At 41.1% G+C, this 12,984-nt stretch overlaps 2 protein-coding genes across 12 annotated transcripts in view; both read right to left on the bottom strand.

Annotated features, from left to right (window-relative positions):
- Nucleotides 1–12,984, bottom strand: part of LOC137639937 (uncharacterized) — a 94,313-nt gene that overhangs the window by 56,914 nt on the left and 24,415 nt on the right. For 6 of the 11 annotated variants that reach the window (XM_068372239.1, XM_068372242.1, XM_068372238.1 and 3 more), the window contains exon 3: nucleotides 6,408–6,611. In XM_068372239.1, the coding sequence (XP_068228340.1) occupies nucleotides 6,408–6,611 (204 nt within the window). Of the gene's footprint in view, nucleotides 1–6,407; nucleotides 6,612–11,017; nucleotides 11,161–12,984 lie in introns of all 11 variants that reach the window. The other 5 variants (XM_068372236.1, XM_068372233.1, XM_068372237.1 and 2 more) reach the window with 1 other exon arrangement.
- On the bottom strand, nucleotides 2,814–5,023 carry LOC137639064 (uncharacterized). The gene is made up of 2 exons (XM_068371384.1): nucleotides 4,261–5,023; nucleotides 2,814–4,228 (listed from the first exon to the last, which is right to left on the bottom strand). Exons 1-2 carry the CDS (start codon nucleotides 4,940–4,942, stop codon nucleotides 3,411–3,413), a joined length of 1,500 nt encoding a protein of 499 aa, XP_068227485.1. The 5' UTR covers nucleotides 4,943–5,023; the 3' UTR covers nucleotides 2,814–3,410.

The following is a 12,984-nucleotide window of genomic DNA, read 5'->3' as shown; positions in this document are numbered from 1 at the left end:
CTGTAACATTTTTCAATATTTAACTTAGCCGGTGATTATAATAGCTGATTCACACCCAGGGGGGTGGGTAGAGACCAGCAATATATGTTTACATTATTATGAGCTAAGGATTTTTTATTTCATTTTAGAAGTTATCAAAATAACAAAAATAAAATAAATAAGTACCTGGTAAGGAAGTCGACTTGAACAATTACTCTGCCTTTTTAAGTACGTCTTCCTTACGGAGCCTCGCGATCCTCTTAGGATGCTGAGCGACCCCTAGGATCTGAAGTATGAAGGGTTGCAGCCCATACCACAGGACCTCATCAAAACCTCTAATCTAGGCGCTTCTCAAGAAAAGAATTTGACCACCCGCCAAATCAACCAGGATGCGAAAGGCTTCTTAGCCTTCCGGACAACCCAAAAACAACAATAAAAAACATTTCAAGAGAAAGATTAAAAAGGTTATGGAATTAGGGGATTGTAGTGGTTGAGCCCTCACCCACTACTGCACTCGCTGCTACGAATGGTCCCAGAGTGTAGCAGTTCTCGTAAAGAGACTGGACATCCTTAAGATAAAAAGACGCGAACACTGACTTGCTTCTCCAATAGGTTGCGTCCATTATACTTCGCAGAGATCTATTTTGTTTAAAGGCCACTGAAGTTGCGACAGCTCTAACTTCATGTGTCCTTACCTTCAGCAAAGCTTGGTCTTCCTCACTCAGATGTGAATGAGCTTCTCGTATTAACAGTCTGATAAAATAGGATAAAGCATTCTTTGACATAGGCAAAGATGGTTTCTTAACTGAACACCATAAAGCTTCTGACTGTCCTCGTAAAGGTTTAGTTCGTCTTAGATAGAACTTAAGAGCTCTCACAGGGCATAAGACTCTTTCTAGTTCATTTCCAACCATATTCGATAGGCTTGGAATATCGAACGATTTCGGCCAAGGACGAGAAGGTAGCTCGTTTTTGGCTAGAAAACCAAGTTGTAGAGAACATGTAGCCGTTTCAGATGAAAATCCGATGTTCCTGCTGAAGGCGTGAATCTCACTGACTCTTTTAGCTGTGGCTAAGCAAACCAGGAAAAGAGTCTTTAAGGTGAGATCTTTAAATGAGGCTGATTGAAGCGGCTCGAACCTTTCTGACATGAGGAATCTTAGTACCACGTCTAAATTCCAACCAGGTGTAGCCAAACGACGCTCCTTCGTGGTCTCAAAAGACTTAAGGAGGTCCTGTAGATCTTTATTGTTGGAAAGATCTAAGCCTCTGTGACGGAAGACTGATGCCAACATGCTTCTGTAACCCTTGATAGTGGGAGCTGAAAGAGATCGTTCTTTCCTCAGGTATAAAAGGAAGTCAGCTATTTGAGTTACAGAGGTACTGGTCGAGGATACAGATACTGACTTGCACCAGTTTCGGAAGACTTCCCACTTCGATTGGTAGACTCTAAGGGTGGATGTCCTCCTTGCTCTAGCAATCGCCCTGGCTGCCTCCTTCGAAAAGCCTCTAGCTCTCGAGAGTCTTTCGATAGTCTGAAGGCAGTCAGACGAAGAGCGTGGAGGCCTTGGTGTACCTTCTTTACATGTGGCTGACGTAGAAGGTCCACCCTTAGAGGAAGCGTTCTGGGAACGTCCACTAGCCATCGAAGTACCTCGGTGAACCATTCTCTCGCGGGCCAGAGGGGAGCAACTAACGTCAACCTTGTCCCTTCGTGAGAGGCGAACTTCTGCAGTACCTTGTTGACAATCTTGAACGGGGGGAATGCATATAGGTCTAGATGTGACCAATCTAGGAGAAAGGCATCTATATGAACTGCTGCTGGGTCCGGGATTGGTGAGCAAAATATTGGGAGCCTCTTGGTCATCGAGGTTGCGAAGAGATCTATGGTTGGCTGGCCCCATGTGGCCCAAAGTCTCTTGCACACATCCTTGTGTAGGGTCCATTCTGTTGGAATGATTTGTCCCTTTCGACTGAGGCAATCTGCCATGACATTCAAGCTGCCTTGGATGAACCTCGTTACTAGCGAAATGTTTAGACCTTTTGACCAGGTGAGGAGGTCCCTTGCGATCTCGTACAACGTCATAGAGTGGGTCCCTCCTTGCTTGGAGATGTACGCCAAAGCCGTGGTGTTGTCCGAGTTCACCTCCACCACTTTGCCTTGAAGGAGAGACTTGAAGCTTTTCAAGGCCAGATGAACTGCCAGTAGCTCCTTGCAGTTGATATGCATTGTCCTTTGACTCGAGTTCCAAGTTCCCGAGCATTCCCGACCGTCTAATGTCGCGTCCCAGCCTGTGTCCGATGCGTCCGAGAAGAGAACGTGGTTGGGAGTCTGAACAGCCAGGGGCAGACCCTCTCTGAGGCTGATACTGTCCTTCCACCAAGTCAGGCAAGACTTCATCTTCTCGGAAATGGGGATCGAGACCGCTTCTAGCGTCTTGTCCTTTTTCCAGTAAACAGCTAGGTGATATTGAAGAGGACGGAGGTGTAGTCTTCCTAACGATACGAACTGTTCCAGGGATGATAGTGTCCCTATCAGACTCATCCACTGCCTGACTGAACAGCGTTCCTTCTTTAGCATGTTCTGGATGCATAACTGGGCTTGGCTTGTTCTGGGGGCCGACGGAAAAGCCCGAAAAGCTAGACTGTGAATCTCCATCCCTAAATACACAATAGTTTGGGATGGGACCACTTGAGACTTTTCCATATTGACAAGGAGACCCAATTCCTTGGTCAGATCTAGAGTCCACTTTAGATCCTTCAGACAGCGACGACTGGAAGAAGCTCTTAGAAGCCAGTCGTCCAAATAGAGGGAGGCTCGGATGTCCGCTAAATGAAGGAATTTGGCTACATTCCTCATCAGCCTTATAAACACAAGAGGAGCTGTGCTTAGGCCAAAGCACAGGGCTTGAAACTGGTAGACAACCTTTTCGTAAACAAATCTCAGAAAAGGTTGGGAGTCTGGGTGGATGGGGACGTGGAAGTATGCGTCCCTTAGGTCTAAAGAGACCATCCAGTCTTCCCTTCTGACCGCTGCTAGAACGGACTTTGTGGTCTCCATGGAGAACGTCTGCTTTGTGACAAAGACATTCAGCGCACTGACGTCTAGCACCGGCCTCCACCCTCCTGTCTTCTTTGCCACTAAGAAGAGACAGTTGTAGAAGCCCGGGGTTTGATGGTCCAGGACTTTGACTACCGCTCCCTTTTCTAGTAAGAGAGACACCTCCTGTTTCAATGCTCGTCTCTTGTCTTCCTCTCTGTACCTGGGAGAGAGATCGATGGGAGACGTTGCTAGAGGGGGTTTTCGTACAAACGGGATCTTGTACCCCTCTCTGAGCAACTTCACAGATTGTGCATCTGCGCCTCTCTTCTCCCAGGTCTGCCAGAAGTTCTTGAGTCTGGCTCCCACTGCTGTCTGAAGAAGCTGGCAGTCAGACTCTGCCTTTAAAGGACTTGGTTCCTTTCTTCTTTCCACGTCTCCCTTCGGCACGAGCACCTCCTCTGCTGGAGGCTCTGCCACGAAAGGGCGGAATAAATCGGGACGCTGGAGTGTCCATCCTTGGTCTAGCTGACAAGGTAGGCAAAGGGGTGGCTTTGCGAGCAGAGGACGCAACCAGGTCATGAGTGTCCTTCTGTATCAAAGAAGCAGCAATCTCCTTAATCAAGTCCTCTGGAAAGAGGCACTTAGAAAGAGGAGCAAACAGAAGTTCGGATCTTTGACAAGGTGTCACTCCAGCTGACAGGAAAGAGCAAAGGTTCTCACGCTTCTTGAGGACTCCGGATACGAACGATGCAGCAAGCTCATTAGACCCGTCACGTATGGCCTTGTCCATGCAGGACATGATGAGCAAGGAAGTTTCCTTCTCTGTCGGAGAGATCTTCCTGCTTAAAGCTCCCAGACACCAGTCTAAAAAGTTGAAGACCTCAAAGGCTCTAAATATCCCTTTCAAAAGGTGGTCTAGGTCCGAAGATGACCAACATATTTTCGAGCGTCTCATGGCTAGCCTGCGGGGAGAGTCTACAAGACTTGAGAAGTCGCCCTGGGCAGAGGCAGGAACTCCCAAGCCGAGAACTTCTCCCGTGGCATACCAGACGCTCGATCTAGAAGAGAGTCTAGCAGGGGGAAACGTAAAGGCTGTCTTCCCTAGACTCTTTTTGGACTGCATCCATTCTCCTATCACTCGTAAAGCTCTCTTGGACGAGCGTGCGAGGACGAGTCTAGTAAAGGCAGGCGAGGATGACGGCATACCTAATACAAACTCTGACGGAGGAGAGTGGCACCTAATACAAACTCTGACGGAGGAGAGCGCGGAGCCACAGACACAAACTGGTCCGGAAACATCTCTTTGAACAGAGCTAGAACTTTTCTAAAGTCCAAAGAGGGTTGCGTGGACTTAGGCTCATCAAGATCCGAATGTGGTTCATCAACGTGAGCAGCACCATCATCATCCGAAAGTCCATCATCCGAGTATTGAGGAGGAAGCGGCAATGGAGTAGGTAACGGCTGGTTAGCTGAGTCCGGTCGCACGGGTGCACGCGTGACTGAACCGGACGCAACGTCATGGAACTGTTGCCCAGTCTGTGAGCTGGCAACAACCATAGCAGCGCGGGGACGCACAGCGTCTACTCCAGACTGTCTAGCCTGATGCGGGTGAGCAGTGGCAACCACACTGGGTTGCGGAGGTTGACGCACCGCGTCAAAACAAAATAACTCTGACTGTTGTTGTGCCTCGCGAACGTCAACGGAAGGCTCCGTGCGTCGCTGAACGTCAACATGCGGCCGGCAGGGTACACTGGAACGCATGGGTGGCGGAACTCTCTCAACTGGAGTGAGCAAGAAGGTTGCCTCAGCGTCCACAGGACGCACAACCGAGTGTGTGGTTGGTTGTAGGCAAGAGGCTGGTGCAGCAGCAACCTTCTCCGCACGAAAGTCCTGCATCAGAGACGTTAATTGTGACTGCATGTTCTGCAGCAAAGACCACTTAGGGTCTGCAGGAGCAGGTGCGGCGACAGACGGTGTAACTGTCTGAGGCGGTACCGCTTTGCCTCTCTTAGGAGGTGAGCAGTCATCGGAAGACTGCAGCGAACTGACCCAGTGGCTACAGCTGGGCCGTTGGACTTGCGCGGAAGGGACCAACTTGCGCTTTAACGGTCGTGAGACCTTGGTCCATGGTTTCTTGCGAGAAACCTCTTCCGCAGACGAGGTAAAAATGGGCTCTCTCGTCTTTGTGCGGCAGGGGCGATCTTGGGAAGATGCGCCCGGTACCACGGAGGGAACGTCTGTTCGCTGATTAAAGCCTCTCGAACCCATTGGTCGTACGACATTGCTTCTCCCCTGGACTTGGGAGCTTGCAAGGAGGACGACAGGCACGAACAGACGAACCCTCAAGCGCAACACTATCCACAACACTATCACTCACTTTACCACTTCCCACTGCACTTTTACACTTCATCTCCTTGACGTCCGCCATGAGCTGGTTACGGTCACTAGCCAGGGACTCAACTCTCTCACCCAGAGCTTGGATGGCACGCATCATATCAGCCATCGAAGGTTCCTGAGTGCCAGAAGGGGGATTAGGAGCAACCACTACAGGGGAAGGAATAGGTTGTGGGGCATGAGGAGAGGAAAAATCAACAGAACGAGAGGAACTTCTCCTGACTCTATCTCTCTCTAGCCTACGTGTATATTTCTGGAATTCGATAAAATCGAATTCCGAAAGCCAAACGCATTCCTCACATCGATCTTCCAATTGACAGGTTTTATCCCGACAATTGGAACAAACAGTGTGAGGATCGATAGAGGCCTTCGGAAGACGCCTTGAACAGTCCCTAGCATTACACTTCCTGAATTTTCGGACTTGAGAAGGGTCAGCCACTTTGAATTGGTCAAAGGGGAATTCAAAAACTATCCAAAGTCATCAACAAATAATCCGTAATCAAAAAAAGAATGCAAGGATTTATATAAGAGAAAGCCTGCACAGCGAAAGCTCAAAACTAGAATAGTGTACTTCACCAAATAGTTGTGAAAACAAATCCAGTTAGCAACAGCGAATTAGTAGGTCTTGCCAGTAGCACGACAGAGAGAAAATTGAGTTCTTTGTTTACAATGAGTACTGGGTATCTGGACGACAGATGGCGCTGTTGAAGTACACCCCCTACCTGCATAGCGATCGCTGGCGGATTTTTTCCGTAGAGTTTTCTGTCGAGCAGCAGAGCTGCAGCTATTATAATCACCGGCTAAGTTAAATATTGAAAAAAAATAAATAAAAAATATGAAAAAAAAAATTTTTATAGCATTTTTTTGCAAGGACGTACCGGTACGTCCAGGGGGGTAAAGGGATGAGTTTTGTGAAACGTACCAGTACATCCATTGGGGGTAAAAGGGTTAAGATTATTACTACAACATTAGTACTTTTTACTTTAATTACCTTGTAAATAATGGGTAGGACTGTGGGCCATGTTTTAAAAGGTTGTTGAAGACAGTCCAACTTGTATAACCAGAACCTAGCGTAATGGTGATAAGGCCAACGGCACAGGCGCAAACCCACCATGCTCCACCTCCACTGAGACAGACACAGACAGGGCACCACACAACACACGAGCCAGCCACCCAAATTGCCCCTCGTACCCATCTGTAAATCAAGTGTTTCTCTTTATATCAAGAATAATGAGGTACTAACATGAGAAAACACATTCAAAATAGAAAAAAATTAGAATTTTGAAAATAGAATTTCTTGTTTCTATACTGTACTCAACTGATGTTCATATTGCTTCGTCTCCAAAAGCTCGGTTTAATCGACACTTACCTGGAAAATTTTAAAAATTTTCCCTTTATCCTGAACTTCAAAAAATACATGCCCTTAACAAAGTAACATAGCCCTCTCCTGTAAGTGGCAGAAAGGCCAGGTTGTCGCCTTGGGAAATACAGATTTCATTTTTGAAGTTGACGTTATCCCTCCTCTTGATACTATGAGTCAGAGGAGAGGAGTTATTCCTGTACAGTATATGAACATCAAGTGACTGTAGAGATGGGAAATTTTATTATTAGAATTCTAATTATTTCTATAAATCTTCCCTCACGTTCATGTTGTGGACTCCCACTCTGTTGAAAGCGGGTTGGGATACAACTGAAGGGAAGAGATGGATAAATTTCAGTACAAGCAATGCAATGAGGTTAAGGTTACAAACCTGGTCTAGATCACTTGTCTAGCTTACTTTGATAAACCGTTTAAATTACAGTTTGAAATACGAAATTCCAAATTGTTTAGTAGTCATTAAAAATACAGTAGTGTATTGTAGATTGATTTTTAAGAGGATGTTTCTAAACACCTACTTGGTATGTAATGGAATTACTCCTAGAATATTTCTCAAGAAAATTTTTACGAAACATCAGGGAAGTAGCTGCGCTTTGCGTGAGGATTACGAATCTGTCGAGCACAGTGTACATTCAGAACCCATACTGAATGAAACGCTGTCTGATGAACTTGTGTGTTGTCTATAGGTAGTGGCGTGTCAATATCATCGTCATACTACTACAATCAACTAGCCTAGTCTTCCCCGTCTCGCTAGAACTTTTAACTTGATCGTTAATCATTGAAACAGTTTCTCATCAGTGGAGCCGAGAGTGAAACGCACTCTTCACAAAGATACATATGTAAATAACAGAATTTCCCTATACGATACAAGAGAATGCGGTACATGATCTCCCAGAAATAATGCCTGTACACATTCCAGGCAATAATTGTACACTATGCCATGGGACGACATCTTGAAATACAGTACTGTATATAAACAAGCTGATAGTATGTTCAATCGCTGACAGATCGACGGAGAAACTAAAATCTATATTTTCTGATGTGACAACATGGGCTTCATACCACTTATGGTAGAGGGCTCTGTCCCTCTGTTAAGGGCATGTATTTGAAGTGGAAGAAAATGGGAAAATTCTAAAAAATTTTTTACAGGTAAGTGTCGATTAAAGCGGGCTTATGGAGAGGAAGCAATATAAACATTGAGAGATTCATAGAAATAATATTCTAACTAGTAAAAAAACCAAAATCTTAACATTGAAATTTATTATCACAATACTTATCGGATGGTCACCATGCTAACAATATTGAAGCAATAGCTTAAATTTTGTTAGCATGATAAATATCAGGTATGATTCACTAAAATAATAATAATGCTTCTAAAAATGAAATGTCTACTTTGTCTAAAAACTCTCGTAATTTGATTCTCGGAATTTGGGGACAGCAGTCAGGAAGGCCATTCAGCCCTGAGGTGAAATTTGGGAAAAACACCAAAGCTGGCTGAAGAAAAGGTTATATTAGAAGATAGAGGAAAGGAAGTGAAAAGGTAAAATTGAGAAATTTTCATGTGAGCCAAAGCTAGAAGACTTAAGGATAATTTTCCCCATTCTCTTCCCAAATATAGCCATATACTGTATCTAATAAAGTTACCTATGACCAACAGCTGGAAGATGGATAGATGGGTGATACCATAATTCCCTGAGAACAGTTCTGACCCAACTTCATTCTCTCTCTGAAGCTTCTACATAAATTATTCTATGTACCGTCTGCCTCCAATTAAAGTTCCCTATTCTCACATCTAACTCCTAAACATTTTTAACATTGCAACCCATACTCAAATTGCAAGGCTCTTGGCTATCCACTAGAACTGAACTATATCTCCCAAAAGTATGTACATGTTCATTTGAAAATAAGCTAAATATAGTTAAAAAGAAAAAGAGATATTACTGTACAGTACAAGGCCATTTTAATTAATTCTATCTAAAGTCATTTCAGCCATAAGCAGGATTATAATGTTACTGTACAGTATTTGGATAGCATGAACATGTAGTTACTGAAATAGGACTAATGGTATTATCTTTTATGAGGAGTTCTTGTCAGTATTTAATGAGCACAATGTATTGACGGATACTGTATGGAATCTGGGCCATCTGGGCCAAAACTGGGACCGAGGAGGTCCTTTAGAGCCATATATGAAACATGTTTGCATAATTGTATAAATGGTCTTTCAAAAACTTACCAATATCTTCTCATCTCCACTTTTCTAATACAAAGCTTAAGATTTACCATTAATATTCACACTTCAACACACATAAAAAATGTAAAAAATGAAGGTTTATATAAAATGAATATCACATGAAAGCAATTGTACAACAATAGATAAAATAATAACATCAAGATAATAGTTAATTTAACATCAAATTTATGCATGAGCAAAATCGATCTACTATTAGAGAAAAATCAATTTGACGGACATCAATTTATAATACTGCAACTTTTTTTTTTTTTAATTTCAATAGAAAAACAAATATACTGTATGATGAACTTATATTTTCAGTCATGACAATACCCTTAGGTATGACACCCCAAAGAAATATAAATCTCCTCAGCTATTGTCATTTCCTCATTCCCATTCTTTAATAAAAAACTAACAATTAACAAATGATGAACGACTGAACACAGTTGTACAAGAAAACAACTTATAAAAATACTGTATTTCACAATAACCCAATTCTACCTCACATTCATGCATCAACTGTACAAAACACAATAGAGAAGTTAATTTAATTTGTAAATATGTCTACAACTATCAAATATTCTTTGGCCGCTTTAAAATATTAAGTTTACAAAAATGCCCTTAACAGAACCGATAACCTAAATTCCCCAAGAACATAGTACATGCTTTCTTTTGGACCCCAAAATTATTGACATGTTTCAAATGGCTGAAGGTTAAATAACATCACTATCATATGTGGATATGAACATCCTCTTATACTTAAATCTTCAAAACCCTAGTCTAGCTGTCTAAATACTTTTCTTATACTCAATTACGCCTTTCCAGGATGATCTTAATTTTTTTTTTTCAAACTACCTGAATTTCTTCACCCTCTTACTACAGAATTTTCCTTAACTTGTTAATATTTCTACAGAAATCCTTTATTGACATATCTTTCATAAAGTTTATTTTGCTTGCTCAATTAATCAAGAACAGTAATTATGGAGTTATTGAGTACTGGTTCTATTCTGTTTCCCCAAATATGACTGAACACATTCTCATATATTCCTAATTTGAAGTTCAAAGAAGAAGAGGAAAGTCAGGGCTTGACTCTGAAGATAGACCTTACCTTTTTAATGGGGAATATATATGTATAGTACTGGTGTGAATGTGTTGAAGGATGGTTTGATCAATCACCCTACCTTACTCTTAACGTGTTATACTCATTTAAACTGATATGCCCAGACCACTACAGTACTTTAGCTTCATTGCTGCCATCCTTTTCATCTTATCCAGTGTCTTTGTTTTCTCGCTCAAACTTCAAACCCTATTACATACAAAAACTCTCACTTCCACTGGCACATGTCTCAGGCCCATGATAAAAGCACTGTCACAAGATAGAATAATTCGCAAAAACAATACCGGTAATTTCATTAGTAAGACAAAGGCAGACATATGCTATGACACTATAATGTAGTATTTTCCAAAATCTCCCTACAGGAATTTTTCGAGACTAACTCATCTACGTAAACATCTACTGTATTCCCTGAGCATTGACTGTACGTATACAACCACAGTAAAAAACTAAAGATGGATGGGACAATATTTTGATATGATGAACAAACTCACAAATACCAAGAAATATTGTGCATAACTGAATACTATAAGTATAAAATTCTTACTATCGGCATACTTAAAGGTGCATTTACGTCATCTAAGCTTGTCCGTCAAATTGGAGAATTAATATAAATCTTGTTACATTACACCAAAAAGACATCAAACTATGTACTCTTTATGTATTACAATGCTCTTACAAACAAACAAATTGGTAGAATTCCGAACTGCCACCAAATCTGAACTCTTGCAATACTGTACTTTGGTGAGAAGCAACAGTATACAGTAGTACAAAAACACAATACCGTACTGTGTAACACATTCACAACAATAGTGACCCAAAGCTGAAGCAGTGTTGAGTGAATAAAAAAATAATGGCTATTAAGAAAACCACCTCTACCTTTCCCAATATACTTCTTCCTGTGTTTCCATGGTTGGTTTGCAAGTAATCACGAAATCTGTTGTCATCCAAAACAATCATTTATCAGAGCTTCACTAACTTTCCAGTATCCTCAGATTTCTTCATTTAACCTAAGATTGTACCTGAACATATATTCAATTTTATAATTGGCAAAAATATAACTACATAAAATACAAAAACTTTCATGAAATGCTTACAAACTGGAAATTTTTAAATACTGTAATGGCAAAGTATGTAATTAGTCATAATTTGGTATTCAATAACAAATATATAGATTTTTACATATGATAATTTAGATTATAAAAAATATAACACTATTTCTTAGTGTTCTCTCACACCAAATAGAAAATACAAACTATATTAGAATGCTGGACTCCACTTGCCGTTTGAATAAGCAACTGTGAAATCATTCTAAATATATCTAAGTATGTATCTCTGCAGTAAATGAAAATTATCATAATGAGATAGCTAAACCAAACAGTTATAAAAAAAATCATTAAAAGTTATGGATTCCAATTATCTTACACAGTAACAATATTCAGAGTGGTACCTTAAATCTTAAAGTATAAGTGTATACAATATATCAACTCTAAAATTACTTTCAAGTTTTGGACATACAGTATATCAATTTAAATATAGAAAGACAATACGAACCTATTTAACTTAAATATAGAAAGGTAATAGGAAGTTTTTCAATTTAAATACAGAAATATAATAGGTTACTAGATTCATAGTCCAAACCTGGACGTAATTCCCCTGAAAAAAATAGTAACAGGAAAAAAATATGTAAGCCTACAAGAAGAAATCAAATGATTCTACTGAGACAAGGGAAAAATAGAGAAGCAAAACAAATGACCTACCCTTCCCATGTATCTTTTTTGTACATAGGAATCTAATCTTGTTCTTTAATATTCTTTCTAAGAATACAATCCTTAGGATCTTTATCAATCCTTTTGTAAAGCTCTCCTTAACACAAATCGAGGGACAAGACCTTGTTCTTCAAGAGGTACCTGCTAAAGCCAACAAAATCTAAGTCCATGGTGAAGACTTTAAGTGTTACCATTTATTGGTTTCTGTTTTTTAAGAAATGAAAATACCAGCCATGCTTGGGCTTCTAACACCAGAAGCATTACCACCTTAATGTCCCAAAATTTTTCTGCTACAGAGATGTTAAACTCATGATTGCTTACAATAGTAAACCCACCTGTTCCTTACCAGAACAGTTGAAGAATTAATGGATAGCTCCTAAATACGGCAACTTATCTCTACGACCTTGAGGTTTATGATACTGTGTAAACACCAGATTTTAGCCCATTCTCTTTCTGTATACATATGCATGTACAACTCTACATAAAATTATCCAAGTCTAAAGGACACTCATGAATGGCAGAGGCAAGGAACCGTGACAGTGTCCTAACAGGACAATGCCCTAGAGACTGACCATATATACATATTATAAGCTCCCAAGCCCCCTCTCCACCCAAGCTAGGATCAGGGAGGGCCAGGCAATGGCTGCTTATGACTCGGCAGATAGACCAAACCCCACTTCCTTAGTTCACAAGGATGGTATAGTTGCATACTCAATTATAACTAATAACTTTGAACAAAACTGAAAAGACATGTAAGCCAATAAAGAACTAATACAAAACTTTATTTTTTGTGACAACTTAAGATTCTAATGACATTCCACAGGATTGGCCTGGATTTACAAATTTTGGCTAAATAGCCAGCAATTGGGCCTGTGAGGCTACTCAGCACACAAGAACAACAGTGGGAAAACCTTGCAGTTACAACATGAAGTAAAATTTATAAGAGGTTGGACAACCAGAAGAAGGAAGGGAAGCAAAAACAGATTCAAAGTAAATGGAAATAAAGCATGTGCACCCGAAGGCCAAAGGAACACTACAAAAAACCTTAATAATGTCTGATATGTACTAATGGTACTA

This window comes from Palaemon carinicauda, chromosome 4 (assembly GCF_036898095.1).
Source record: "Palaemon carinicauda isolate YSFRI2023 chromosome 4, ASM3689809v2, whole genome shotgun sequence".
In the NCBI taxonomy this organism is placed as follows: domain Eukaryota; kingdom Metazoa; phylum Arthropoda; class Malacostraca; order Decapoda; family Palaemonidae; genus Palaemon; species Palaemon carinicauda.
Note: the sequence above shows the minus strand (reverse complement) of the source record. Positions and strands in the feature narration are given on the sequence as shown.

Coding starts and splice junctions, on each gene's coding strand:
- LOC137639064 (XM_068371384.1), bottom strand. CDS start 4,942: ATGCAGTCACAATTAACGTCTCTGATGCAGGACTTTCGTGCGGAGAAG. Junction 4,229..4,260: donor TCCGTCAGAGTTTGTATTAG/GTGCCACTCTCC, acceptor AGTTTGTATTAG/GTATGCCGTCATCCTCGCCT.